The following is a 13,417-nucleotide window of genomic DNA, read 5'->3' as shown; positions in this document are numbered from 1 at the left end:
CTGCTCAATTACACATTAGTTTGGGCTTGGCACCCAAATTTCATTGTTAGTTCTCTGGTGCATAACAGTGAAGTAGAACTTTTTCAATACAAAGACCTTAAATAACTGAAGGGTGAAATAATCATTAAAATAAGTTTACTTTCTATATGATAAAAAGCAAAATCCTGCAGATATTAAAAATCTGGAGAGAAAAAAAACAAATTACGGGGTTCAGCAGAACAGGTTTCTCTTAATTTTACCCTTTGGATTGCCCTACTCTAATTGAAGTCCAATTTCCTACCCGACCTAAGATTTACCCCTCACCACCTTAATGTCCATCCATTATAAATTATCAACTCAAAAATTTCATGAAAAATTTCATGAAGAATAGCTGAGCTTCCTTTTGGCTTTTAGCTCTTTATACTTCTGTAAATTGTTAGTCAACAAAATTGAACTGGGGTCCCCAAGATGTGCCCATGACATATCATTTGATCTCTGGAGTTTGTAATCAGAAGTATAAAAACAACAAAACCCTCGACAATGGCAAATATACAAGTCCTTGGGCCACTTTGTACCTTAATGTCAAAAAAGGGATAGGTTCCTTAAGGTCATTCCCCCCCCCCCCCCCCCCATGTAGACTGAAGTTAAGTTTGTGTCATTATTTCAAATTCAGAAGAGATGGAAGCTACTTTATTGTTGATGGTTACAATTATTGTAATTCCATGGTTAAGCAACTCGTTACTTTTCTCCCAATATTCAGCTTACCACTTGTTGCAGCAGGAACGATAACTCCGTCGTCATCGTCACTATCTTCCTCATTATACTGCGTCACCCCAGACTCTGAAGTTAGACAAGGAGGTTCAGGTTCCTGCTCAGAACGACTTCTCAATGCTAAAATACGATGATGTAGTGCTGCGTACAGCTGTCCAGCATCTTTTGAACTGGCCTATAATTAGTGCAAATAATTTATATTGCTTTTTTTTCCTGATTTTAAACATAAAATCCATAATACAGTAACTGCAATTCCCGAAGAGAGCTGACAAATTGTTCATTTATTTTCATGCGAGAGAACAGAGTATATCATCTTAATTTTTGATCCAGTCTCAAGATTATGCTACGGAATAAAACAGTTGGTCTTCACTTACAGGGGGAGGAAGAACTTAATCATATATTTAAAAAAAATTTTTTATATGCATTTTAATTTCTGGACTGTAAAGAGTGAGGGAGGTGAGTACAGTTTAAAAGGGAGCTGACCGGGGGCTCAGGGCATTGTAATTTCAGGACCATCGCTTAAAGAGGAGGAGCGAGGGACTCAGGAGAGATGTATCGGGATCCAGCTGCAGCAGAGGACAAGTTAAGTGTTAAACAGAACAGTGATTGGTGGGAGGAGTAATAAAGATAAAGGGCAGTAACAAATAAAAAGAGGGGTAGAACAAGTGGAGTGGCCAGTGTGTGGGTGGCCAAGTGTAGGTGGGACTTAGAGGCTTTGGGGAACTGAGGACGAGTTTGATTCCAGTGAAGTAAGGCCAGATATTTGTATTTAAATTAGGAAGAGTTAATGGAGACAGCTGGGCAGTGGAATGCTCCAATTGCAGCATGTGGGAAATCTGGGACAGCACAATTGTCCCTGATGACTACACCTGCAAGAAGTGCATTCTGCTGCAGCTCCTGGGAGACCGAGTTAGGGAACTGGATGAACTGCGGATCATTCGGGACGCAGAGGTAGTTAAAGGGAGGAGCTTCAGGGAAATAGTCACCCCGAAAGTCAGGAGGCAAATGACTGTCAGGAGAGAGAAGGGGAATAAGCAGACAGTGCAGAGCACCCCTGTAATAAATGTATTATATTGGATACTGGTTGGGGGGGGGGTGGGGGGGTGAGAAGCATTACTGGTCAGGGATAGCACCACGGCTATAGAAATGAAGGTCATTGTACTGTAAGTGTCTACTGCGATGGTGTGGGTAAAAGTCCAAAATAGGAAGGGATCAATCACTATGTGATTACTGTAGTAGACTACAGGCACCCAAATAGCCCTTGGGACACCGAAGAGTAGATAAGCAGGCAAAGTTTGGAATGGTGCAGGAAATACAGGATTGTATTTCAACTTCGCTAATATTGACTAGCAACTCCTTACTGCAAGAGGGATAGATGGGGCTGAATTTGTCAGGTGTGTCCAAGAAAGATTCTTGACACAGTATGTGGACCAAATGACGAGAGGAGAGGCCATACCGGATCTAATTCTGAGTAATGAACCTGGTCAAGGTGGTGGATCTCTTGGTGGGGGAGCATTTGGGTGAGAGTGACCAAAACTCCCTGAGCTTTAGTATAGCTGTGTAAAAGGATAAAAGCGGACAAAATGAAAAAGCGGTAATTACAAAGGGAACTAGTGAGAGTAAATTGGAAACAGATGTTCAAGGGAGAAAGCACAGAATTAATGTGGAGGAATTTTAGGGACCACTTGTGCAGGGACATGGACAAGATGGAAGGAAAAGGGAACCATGGTTGACAAAACAGGTGAGGCAGCTAGTGAAGAGAAGGAAGTATAGATTAGATATAGGGAACAGGAAGGGCTCATGAGAAGTAGATGGTAGCCAGGAAGGAGCTGAAGAAAGGACTTAGGAGACCTCAAAGGGAGCAGGAGAAGGCCTTGGCCTGTAGGATTAAGGAAAATCTCAAGGTGTTCTATGCATATGTAAAGAATAGAAGGATGATAAAAATGAAGGCGGGTTCACTAAAAGAGACATCCATTGCAGAGGAGTTTTGGGAAGTATCAGTATTCATAAGAGAAAAGCACCTTGATCAGGGGGAGGTTGGAATAGAAAAACAGGCTTGTGTGCTAGACAGTGTAGAGATGAAGTATTGGATCTTCTTAAAAACATCAAGATTATTAAGTTGGCCGGACACGATATGCCCCTGGTTGTTGTCGGAAGTGAGGCAGGAACCATGATCCTTGAATCCTCTTTGGCCGCAGGGGAGGTGCTGGAGAAGTCGAGAATGGCAAATGTAGTTCCCTTGTTTAAAAGAGGTAATAAGGATAATCCTGGGAATTATAGACCACTGAGTCTTTCGTCAGTGGTGTTCAAACTATTAGAGAGGATTCTTAAGGATAGAATCTATGAGCATTTAAAGAAGTACAGTCTACACAAGGATAGTCAGTATAGCTTTCTGAAGGGAAGGTCATGCATACAAGCCTAATTGAGTTTTTTTGAGTTGGTAACAAAAGAAATTGATGAGGGTAAAAGTAGATGTGATCTACATGGATTTTAGTAAGGTATTTGATAAGGTCCCCCATGAGAGACTCATCCACAAAGTCATAAGGCATGGGATCAGTGGACCCTTGGCTGTGTGGATTAAAAAATTGGCTTGAAGGAAGAAAGCAGAGAATAATATTGGAAGGAAAGTATTCTGCCTGGAGGTCAGTGACTAGTAGAGTCCCGAAGGATCTGTTCTGGGTCTCCTGTTCTTTGTGATTTTTATAAATGACCTAGATGAAGAAGCGGAAGGATGGGTCAGTAAGTTTGCAGTTGACACAAAGGTTGAAGGAGTTGTGGATGGAGCTGAAGGTTGTCGGTTACAAAAGAATATAGACAGGATGCAGAGTTGGGCAGAAAAGTGGCAGATGGAGTTCAATCCGGATGTGTGAGGTGATGCATTTTGGAAGGACAAACCAGAAAGCTGAGTAGTGAGTTAATGGTTGGTTCCTTAAGAATGTAGATGAACAGGGGACCTTGGAGTCCAAATCCATACATTCCTCAAGGTCACTGCAAAGGTTGATAGGATAGTTAAGAAAGCCTATGGGATGCTGGGCTTCATTAATAGGGGGATTGAGTTCAAGAGGTCATGTTGCAACTCTAAAGGGTGTGAAAGCTATGGAGAGGGTGCAGAGGAGATTTATCAGAGTCTTATGAGGCAAAGTTAGCAGAGCTGGGACTTTTTTCATTAGAGCAAGGAAGGATGAGAAGAGACTTAATCGAAGTCTACAAGATTATTAGAGTGGACAGCCAGACCCGTTTCCCAAGGCATAAATTGCAAATACCAGAGGGCACGAGTATAAAGTGAAGGGAGGGAAGATTAGGGGAGACATTAAGATTAAGTTTTTTTTTAAGCAAGCTGTGGGTGCCTGGAATACCTTGCCAAGGATGGTGGTGGAGGCTGAAATATTAGGGGCATTTAAGAGACTCCCAGACAGGGACATGGATGGAAGAAAAATAGAGGGTTACAAGGTATGGAGGGTTTAGCACCTTTTAAAGGAATATTTGGGTCAGCACAATATCAAGGGCAGATGTTTGCATCCTGTGGTGTAATTATAGTACCCCTGAGATAAATAAGCAGAGAAAGGGTATTATTTCTCTACAAGAAAACACAAGAGCATTCACAGATCAGGAATGCAAAGAAATACTTACATTATGTTTTCATTCTGAAGATGGAAGGTTCAGAGTAAATTTCCCACTGGATTGTTCAAAAATGTACCTTAGTAAAATGGGACCAACTCTATTTTACAGCACCAATAGGGCATTCCCCTTGAAATAAAACATGGCTTCACCTCTTAAGGCCATCAATTTACTTATGTATCTTGACCATTGTGAGCACGCAACTCATTCTCACAACCGGAAAAGAATCAATCAAACTAATTCTGCAGCTAATACCCTAGTCTCAATCTGGCCATTATAGGATGGGGTGCAACCCTGGCACTTTTTTTGTCTCTCTCCAAGAATCTTTTCCTTTGGGCATCTTCTCCTCAGTTGATTGCTTTCATATATTTTAGTCACCCTGAATATCTCCTGTTATTCACCCCATTGAGGCCAGATTCACTCTTGCTACTTCAACACCTACTGTCTTTCACTTTATTAATGTCTCCCCTGTATCCTGTTTGTGCAAGGATGTATCGGTTTCCCTTATTTCAGGGGTCTTACATTTATACATTGATTTTCAACATTCACATTGGTTTGAAACTTATTTTGTGAAGGAATCCACAGCTGAAACATTAGCTAGTTTGTGATAAATTCCCTCTTTCATCCTTCATTTCCATGTATTCTTGTCTATTCCCATGCCTATCTGTTTCCAAGTTCTTCTCTTTCCCTCTCTCTCCTATTTCAGTCTGTTTGTCTCTCTGCCCTATTTCCCTACTGATTATTTCATCTGAAAAACCAGAAGCAAGGCAGCAAGTTAAAGTACGAATTCTTAAAATAAAAGAAGCACTATTAAGGCGGACATACCGAAATTAGAAAGACTTTGACACCTTGGTCCTCAGCATCCATAGCTGTGATTCGAATACTCTTCTCACTGGCTTTATCAATTTGCATTTGAGCCCAGAGTTTGGTATTGAGGATCAATCGAAGACTGCCCTGAGTCCGCATCACTGCAATAAAGAGAGGTGGTGCAACAGAAGTGTTGTCGATGTCACACTTCTTTTAATGGCTTAGAATAAGATCAGTACAATATTTCAAACTTGGTGTCTCAGTGCCCCAGGCAAGTCGATTTGAAAACTGCTTTCAGTGAGTGCTTATCTGAAATTGGTCTGACATTTCAGTCCTGATTCAGAGAACATTTTTCTATACAATTACAGGTACATGATCCTTTATCCAGACATCTAAAATCCGGAAAGCTCAAAAATTCAGCAAGTGGGGAGAGAGGCAGCAGCACAAGTCAGGTGGGTGAGGGGAGGGGGAGACTGACAGTGTGAGTCGAGTGGCCAAGGGGGGAGGGGGGGGGGGGGAGGGAGACGGCAGGGCAACTGGAAGGGGGTGGGGGGTGGATACGGCAGCACAATTCGGGTGGGCTTAAATCTGGCTTTCCGAAATCCGGAAAAATCCAAAATTCAGAACACACTGTCCCCCAAGGGTTCCGGATAAAGGATTGTGTACCTATACTTATATTTGCCATGAAAAATGTCGGATGTATGATTGGTCAAGTTACACTTTGGGAGCTACTGTCAATTCTCTCTTTCACCCTTTATTGAAAAACACTAGGTTAAACAAAAGTGCTAGCTGGCTTAGAAGACAGAACGTGCAAAATGAAAGACCACAAGGGCCTCTCAAACCTGGGGGAAAAGACTAACCTCAAATATCCAAGCTATCTTTCCTCTACTTCTCCCACCCTGCCACCTTAAAGGACCTTAGTCCATTCTTCCAGATTCTCTGTTACTATTGCATTTGCACAGATGAGATTTTTCAGAGAGGTGCCTCTGCAATGTCTTCCTTCTTGAACCTTGATTTTCCTCTACCACAGTGGATTCAGCCCTTGACTACATCTCATCTATTTCCCACATCTTCATTCTCATCCGCTCCTCTCCTGGACAGAGCAAAAGCAGAGTTCATTAGTCTTTATCTTCCATCCCCACCAGCCTCTGCATTCAATGGATCACCTTTCAAATTTCCATCAGTTCTGATATGATCCTAACTACCTTCCTATGTCCATAATGGGTGTTCATTTTGCAAAGCACCTGAATTCAGTCTACAAGTGATCCTTAGCTTCTGGGTCTGCCATTTTATTTTTCCATTCCACTTCCACTTGGACTTCTCTGTGGCCTCCTGCACTATTCTAATGAGGTCCAATTCAAGCTGAGGAACAATATTTTATCTTTCATCTGGCCTCAATATCCAATTCTTCAACTTCAGGAAATTCACTCTTTCTTTCTATCCGTATCTGAACTGGCTATTCTGCCACTCATCTAAGTGTGATTTTTGGCTCACTTTTTCCTCGCTCCAGGTGTATGGCATGACATTCTATGTCCAATAGTCTGGCTATCAACAACAAAGCAGACAAACTTAATTTCACTCAAGAGATATATCCCTTTTCCAATCCACCTCACCCTATCCTCTCTAAATAAAACAAACTTGCTTTATCTCTTTTCCAATTCTGACAAAGGGTCTTGGACTTGAAATGTTAAACCTGTTGGTCATTGCACAGATGCAGGCTAAACTATTGAGTATTTCCAGCATTGATATTTGTTTATTTTGTTTCAAATTTTTTCAGCCCTGAAGTTTTTTTTTAAATTTCAAACACGATCAGATCCATTTCTTTGCAAACTAAAGGTCTTTCACAATTTCAATATTTAAAATGTCAGCTCATCAACTAAATTCTGAGCACTTGCAATGTAATCTTCCATTTCAGTTTGTGTCCAGTAGCAAAACTTTTTTAAATACATGGGTCCATCTGTGAACTATTTTCAGTGCTTCTAGAACAATAACAATTTTGATGATAATTCTGGGTTTTTTTTGTCGTTCTTTTTCTGTAGAGTACTAATCTTTTCGCCATACAACTCCTGCATAGTTGGTGGGGGTGGATATTATAATAAAATATTTCATATCATTCCTTAATTTAGGATGTAGAAGTGATTAGTGATATGGGTACTGATTATAATAGCTTTGTATAAAGTGTTGTGTTACTTTCTGTACTTATTATGTATTCCATATATATCATGTGTTCATATGTTTTATTATTATAAAATCAATAAAAAGATTGAAGAAAAGAAAGATCACTCAATACAGGATCAGAAGATATAAATGGTATGTGCAAATCCTAATTTTTGCAATAATTAATGGTTATTAACTAGAAAATTTCAAATTACTGTAAAACCTTCCATCATATTTTTTCACAAGGCATTTTAAGGCTAAGAAAACCAAAATGTCCACTTTTATAGGCTATAAACTCTCAGGAAGTGCTATAAATTGAACCTGAAGGTACAATCGAACAATACAAAAGTTAAACACATACCTAGCCTTGATTGCAAAGCTCCATCATCACCAGATGCCATATCATTGAGCCTCAAAAGACCTCTTCCCCTCTCTACCCAAGATTGTGATATTTTGTCAAACACAAATAACTTGCATTGTATCTGAAATTAATGAAGAAGATTCTGAAACCAAGCACCATTGGCCTCACAATGAACTGGTTAAACATCCTAACTCCACTGCTTGATATACAACTATATATAAATTAAAATCAGGTACTGTGAAAGCATGATTCCAAACTGTAAATGCCCAAATCATTTTGTTACAGTATTTTGTTCTCATTTATAAGGTTGCTTTATATTTACTTTATTAATGGGCATTTTTGGATCTTTAACACCGACGACTTCCTCTCTGGAGTTTAACATTTACTTGGTTCTTCTTACGAGATCTCCTATCCCATATTAGATTCATTTCTGAGGGAGTTCTGAATGGAGACCAACATCTTGCCCCAAAAGAGCAATGAATTAGAAAACTACCAGAGTAAACTAAATCAGAGCCAGTGCTACAGGCAAAATTAAAAAGCTAGAATACCAACAACACAAAATAGTACAGGTGGCTGAGAAAAGAATTCAAACACATTACCAGAGGACAACATGAATCCTCAGTTACAATTACTGCACCATTAATTTTTAATTGAGTCAAACTCATAAATAATTGGTAAACCAAGTTTGGTTTAAGGGTATTAGAAAAAAAGCCCTATGCAAGACTTTAAGGGAAATAGAAATGGTGGAGGAAACTGTAACAGCTAAAACAATATAGCAGACAGAGTAGATTCATAGCAACTCAAATGAACAGCAACTGTTTCTCTGAGGGACCATTGTGCAATCTCTGCAGACGTCTTTTACATATTTTTTTTACATGTTGGCCTTGAAAGTAGGTTTCCAACTGGGATTGCTACAAAGGTGAAAATTATAAAGAATTGAAAAAGTAACTATTCAATTTAAACTGTAGCATTTTCTAACTAGTCAAATGTAAAAGGCATATTTTTGAAGTTTCACTCACGTACCTGTAAAACATTACTCTCTGCTTCCTCTCCTGTAATAACCTCAACTTTTTTCAACAAACATTTCTTGGCTGTTGCTTTGGTGTAAGCAGCGGCAGATTCCTCCAGTGATTCTGTCACATTGTTTACTGGAAGTCAATTAATTAACATTTGCATTAATTTGGTACTTTGAAAGGCCTCAATGAGTCCAAGAGGGCCTATTTTCCCTTTCAAGGGAAGTAACTAATGCTACATAGAAAAACATCTCACAACAGTAAATCAAAATAACAAATTAATCTGCTTATCCCCATATAATGCATTTTACATTGACTAAAGAAAGTCTGCAGAATTTAAGATGTTATCTGTGGAAGGGGTTTTCAAGTCTAGTGTGAGGACTCTACTTGAACTCTTGTTATAGAAACATTAGTTTCTGGCCAATCAATGATCACATAATGTGTCCTATCAAGTTGGCACATTTTTCAAAATCCCTGAAGAAGAGAATTTCCACAGAAAGGACTTCCACATTACAATTTTTAACAATGATAAATTAACATTTACCAGGAGAATGAAAGAGGAAAAAAAAGCAATTTACAAACTTTTAATTATATGAAATGTTCATTTTCAGACGATGCACTTAACATTTATCTATTTTATAAAAAGAACAAGTTGCCCGCAGAGGAGCACGCTCTAATTATTCCATTGAGGCAGAGATAGTTGTGGACATGGAACTGAAGAGTGAGATTTCCAAATTGGGGAAGCCTAATTACATCAGCATTAAGCAGGAGCTGTGCAAAGCAGATAACTGTTCGGATTAAATTTATATCTTAAATGTCTTTTAAAGGACAGCTGGTTAGAGTTCAGGGTCAGGAAAGTTGTCAAATGACACAGAAGGAAATAAATCAGTTGGGAATTTGGACAGAAAAATTGGACAGATTGAATTTATGTAAAACATTACAGCACAGGAACAGGACCCTCAGTCCACGATATCTGAGCCAAATATGATGCCATATAAACCAAATCTATTCTGCTTATACTTGATCCCTATCCTCCGTTAGCTGCACATTCACGTGTCTTTCTAAAAGGATCTTAAATGTTTCAATGCATACCTGCTACACCACTACTGCCGGCAGCCTATTCTGAGCATCTACCGCTCTCTGTCCAAAAAATAATTTGCTCCTTTCATCTGTTTTAATCTTTCCCAGTCTAACCTTAAATGTATGTCATCTAATACTTTGTTGGGAAAAAAATTCCAACTGCTTAGCTGAGCTATGCTTCTCATTTTATAATCTGGAGTTTAATCCAAAGAAATGTTAATATATTTGGAAGGTAAAATGCAAGAGGAAAGTATGCAGTAAATAGCAGAAAACCTGGGAGCATTAATGAACAGAGAGATCTTGGTGTGCAAGTGCAGTTCTTTGAAAATGGCAACACAAATGGATACAGTGATAAAGACAGCAGAGGACTTGCTTTTCCTTCAACAGCCAGAGCATTGAGAATAACAGTTAGCAAGTCGTGTAGCAGCATGAAACTTTAGTTAGGCCACATTTGGAGTTCAGTATGTATGTCATGCCACTATAGAAAGAACGTGGAGGATATGTAGAGGATGGAGAAGATATTCAACAGGAGATTGTCTGGATTGGACTGCAATACTTAGGAGAGGTTGGATAAACTTGGGATTGTTCTCTCTGGGGACTAAGAAGTAATCTGATAGAAGCATATAAAATTATTAGAGGCATAGAAATGGAATATAGTCAAAGTATATTCTCCAGTGTAAAAATATGAACTACCAGAGGGCATAGGTTTAAGGTGAGAGATGAGCAAGGCAAGCATTTTTCTTTAAAAATAAGTTATAGGTGCCTGAAACGCTGGCAGGCAAGATGGAAAATGCATTGCAATAACAACATTTAAAAGGCTCCCGTACACATGAGCAGGCAAGGAGTACAGAGATACAGACCATAAACAGGCACATGGAATTAGTTAAGCTGGCATCATTGTGGACTAAGACGGTGGGCCAAAAAGCCTGTTCCTGGGCCGTACTGTTCTATATTCTATGATAGAATAATAGATTTTCAGAGAAATTATAATGTATGTGTAGATAGTGAATGTATATATATATATATATATATATTTATATATAGGATTAATCTGTTACTATTAAGAGACCATTAGTAGCTTCAAAATGCAAAAAAAACAGTTCAACATTTGCAAAATCAGTTATTACATTTCTCTGGTGTAGTTTCCTGCAAAGGTTCAGATGTAGATCCTGACGCAGCAGCTGTATTTTCTCCAAACAGTTGGTCACTGTTGCTTTCGCTGCACACATCACCTGGCTTTGGCAAACTCTGCAAGTACAATTCCCTTGCAATTAGCAATCCTATGTACTTCTCTATTTTCCTACTTCATTGCAAGTTACTGTATATTCAAATACAGCCATCCTTACAAATGGGATCTTCCACTGTTATATCAAATCCAAGTCTATTGTTATATGTACTGAGATATTGAGAAAGTTCATATGAGAGCAATCTAGCTAGTCAACCCATACTTCGCAGAGCAGTAAAAACTCAGTACAGAATTAATATCACATTAAGCTGATATATTTGATTACAGTATTCACAATAAACCATTAGTATGTTGCAGTACTGCTCTTGCACTTCCCAATGCAAAATAATTGTAATCACTGTACAATAAAAGTGAAGGGAATACAACAAAATAAGTGACTTCCTACACTTACCAGTACTCTTTCACTCATGTTCTCTCCAAAAACAAACTTGGCACTTTTTGCATTATTTTCTGCGTTTTCTCCAGAGTCCAGTAGACTACAGTAGGGTGAGAAAAATAAATTTAAACCTTCATGCCATTTTGAAGAAAATGTAATGCAATATGAAAGGATACAAATATTGCAAATAGAAAGAATGGGTAGAATAGACGGTGATGAATTGCTTACTAGAAACCTGAAAAGTCATCTGGAAGTGACAGCGAATTCTTGCATAAAGCAGGTTCACAGGAAGCTGAGCTTTAATACCAAGCCATGTCCAAGGTTGCCCGGTAATATCATGTTCTGCTAAAACCAAGTTCTCAATCTCAGAAATGATACAGAGAAAAGCCTGGGGGCTATCTCTGAATAGAGTGAGGAAAGGTTACAAAATCTTCAGTATTCCCTCTTCATGGATTTCTTTGCTCACCTGTACATATTTGTTTTAGATGTTTGTGCATTGGTTTAATTTGTTTTGTGCAGAGACAGAATATGAACACTTAAGTCTTTTATTATGCAGATTTATTTGCTTTATCATAATTAATTTTCTGACCAGAGGCCCAGTGGAAGAAAATAGAGCAACAATAATTGTTAGGATTCCAATGGACCTCCATGTTGAAAGTTACAAGAAACTGAACAATAATTGCCCATAGATGATAAGTCATCATTTAACATCTGTGGTTTTTCATTTCTGCAGTTTTCAAGGTTGTTATTTAACATAAATAGATAAAACATAGATTCAGTGTAGCTTTCTTTAAAAATTTAACCATTACTCTTGATGCAGCAGCGGCATCTTCTGTAAAGAGCTGGTCATCGTTGCTCTTATTGCAAGCATTACCTAGCCATAGCAATTCCCTTAGATATGGTTTTACATTTTTATTTGAATGTTGTTTAATCCAATAAGGCTACGATTGGCATCTGGATTTAGCTATTGGTGAGTCAGGAAGGTAAGATCATTTACCCCAAAGGGTAGGTTTATCAACGCAGTGGGGCAAGCTCCATCTAAAATAGTGAGACAGAAGTCAAATCCCTGGTATCCAACACCTATGGGGATTGGTAGATGCTGGACAAGTGAATTTTCTGGTTGCCTGAGATTTTGTGTTGCGTGACTGGTGAACTCACAACGAGGCAAGCCAATTTTAAACTTAAATATTTTTTATCTATTTATTTTTTGCGGTTTTTTTTTTGCCGGTTGCTTGAATTCCGAATAACGGGTTTACTGTATCAAGAATTTTAAGAAGGGTCACGATTGTTAGATTTCAATGAAACATGTAAAATTTGCATCTTTGTTGTTCAGAAAGAAAACACTTGTCTCTGTTCAAATAGAGAACAAGGAGATCAGGCTGCATTGTCAGAAGAGTGGAAGCAAGAGTGGGTTTGAGAGCTGCTTACAGATGATTTTATTTTTGCTCACTTTCCACTCTAATAATTGCTCTTTTTAATAAATCATTCTAGTTTACAATTAAAGGTAGATGTGAAATGACATTATGGTCACAATCTACAGTAGAGGCTCTGCAGAACATGAAAGCAATTGCTAGGATGAAATTTCTAATGTTAGAATTTTTAAATTATAATGATGAAACAAGGTCATACTGCAACTTGTTACTTGCAATGCACAAATCTATTCACTGCCGATATCTATAGACCAGCAAACCATAAAGAAAATCTTCATACCCAAACCACATTTCCAAACTAATGTCAAAAAAAAAGCTATTATGGATTCCGTCTACATCCATAAAAATATCAAAGCACTAACTTTGCAGCATTTTTATGCATTATACACCTCCAATCACAGGAGACAGCCTTTGCCATTTCAAAAGCCTTTCAACTAAGCAAATCCTCCTCAAATCTGGCTGCCTTCAGAAACTGGTGCTTATTCTACATCTGGCTACCTTCAGAAACTGGTGCTTATTCAAATCTGCTCTGTATAATCTGGACTACTAAGCCCAAAAAAAAATTACCTGAGTAATTCA

At 38.5% G+C, this 13,417-nt stretch overlaps 1 protein-coding gene and 1 long non-coding RNA gene across 7 annotated transcripts in view; one reads left to right on the top strand and one right to left on the bottom strand.

The window, feature by feature from the left end:
• Positions 1 to 13,417, bottom strand: part of LOC138758658 (ran-binding protein 3-like) — an 89,330-nt gene that overhangs the window by 7,317 nt on the left and 68,596 nt on the right. For all 5 annotated transcript variants that reach the window (XM_069927934.1, XM_069927936.1, XM_069927935.1 and 2 more), the window contains 6 exons: positions 11,424 to 11,508; positions 10,914 to 11,034; positions 8,717 to 8,841; positions 7,694 to 7,814; positions 5,194 to 5,336; positions 745 to 925 (listed from right to left, as the gene is read on the bottom strand). In XM_069927934.1, the coding sequence (XP_069784035.1) occupies positions 745 to 925; positions 5,194 to 5,336; positions 7,694 to 7,814; positions 8,717 to 8,841; positions 10,914 to 11,034; positions 11,424 to 11,508 (776 nt within the window). The remainder of the gene's footprint in view (positions 1 to 744; positions 926 to 5,193; positions 5,337 to 7,693; positions 7,815 to 8,716; positions 8,842 to 10,913; positions 11,035 to 11,423; positions 11,509 to 13,417) is intronic.
• The window catches only part of LOC138758660 (uncharacterized), a 39,834-nt gene that overhangs the window by 20,685 nt on the left and 5,732 nt on the right, over positions 1 to 13,417 (top strand). Inside the window, exons 3-4 of one of the 2 annotated variants that reach the window (XR_011354377.1) lie at positions 5,544 to 5,627; positions 7,438 to 7,485. This is a non-coding gene — a long non-coding RNA (uncharacterized lncRNA). Of the gene's footprint in view, positions 1 to 739; positions 1,126 to 5,543; positions 5,628 to 7,437; positions 7,486 to 13,417 lie in introns of those variants that run through there. The other variant, XR_011354378.1, reaches the window with a different exon arrangement.

This window comes from Narcine bancroftii, chromosome 3 (assembly GCF_036971445.1).
Source record: "Narcine bancroftii isolate sNarBan1 chromosome 3, sNarBan1.hap1, whole genome shotgun sequence".
Lineage (NCBI taxonomy): Eukaryota > Metazoa > Chordata > Chondrichthyes > Torpediniformes > Narcinidae > Narcine > Narcine bancroftii.
The sequence above is the reverse complement of the archived record's forward strand: the minus strand, read 5'-3'. Positions and strand labels throughout refer to the sequence as shown.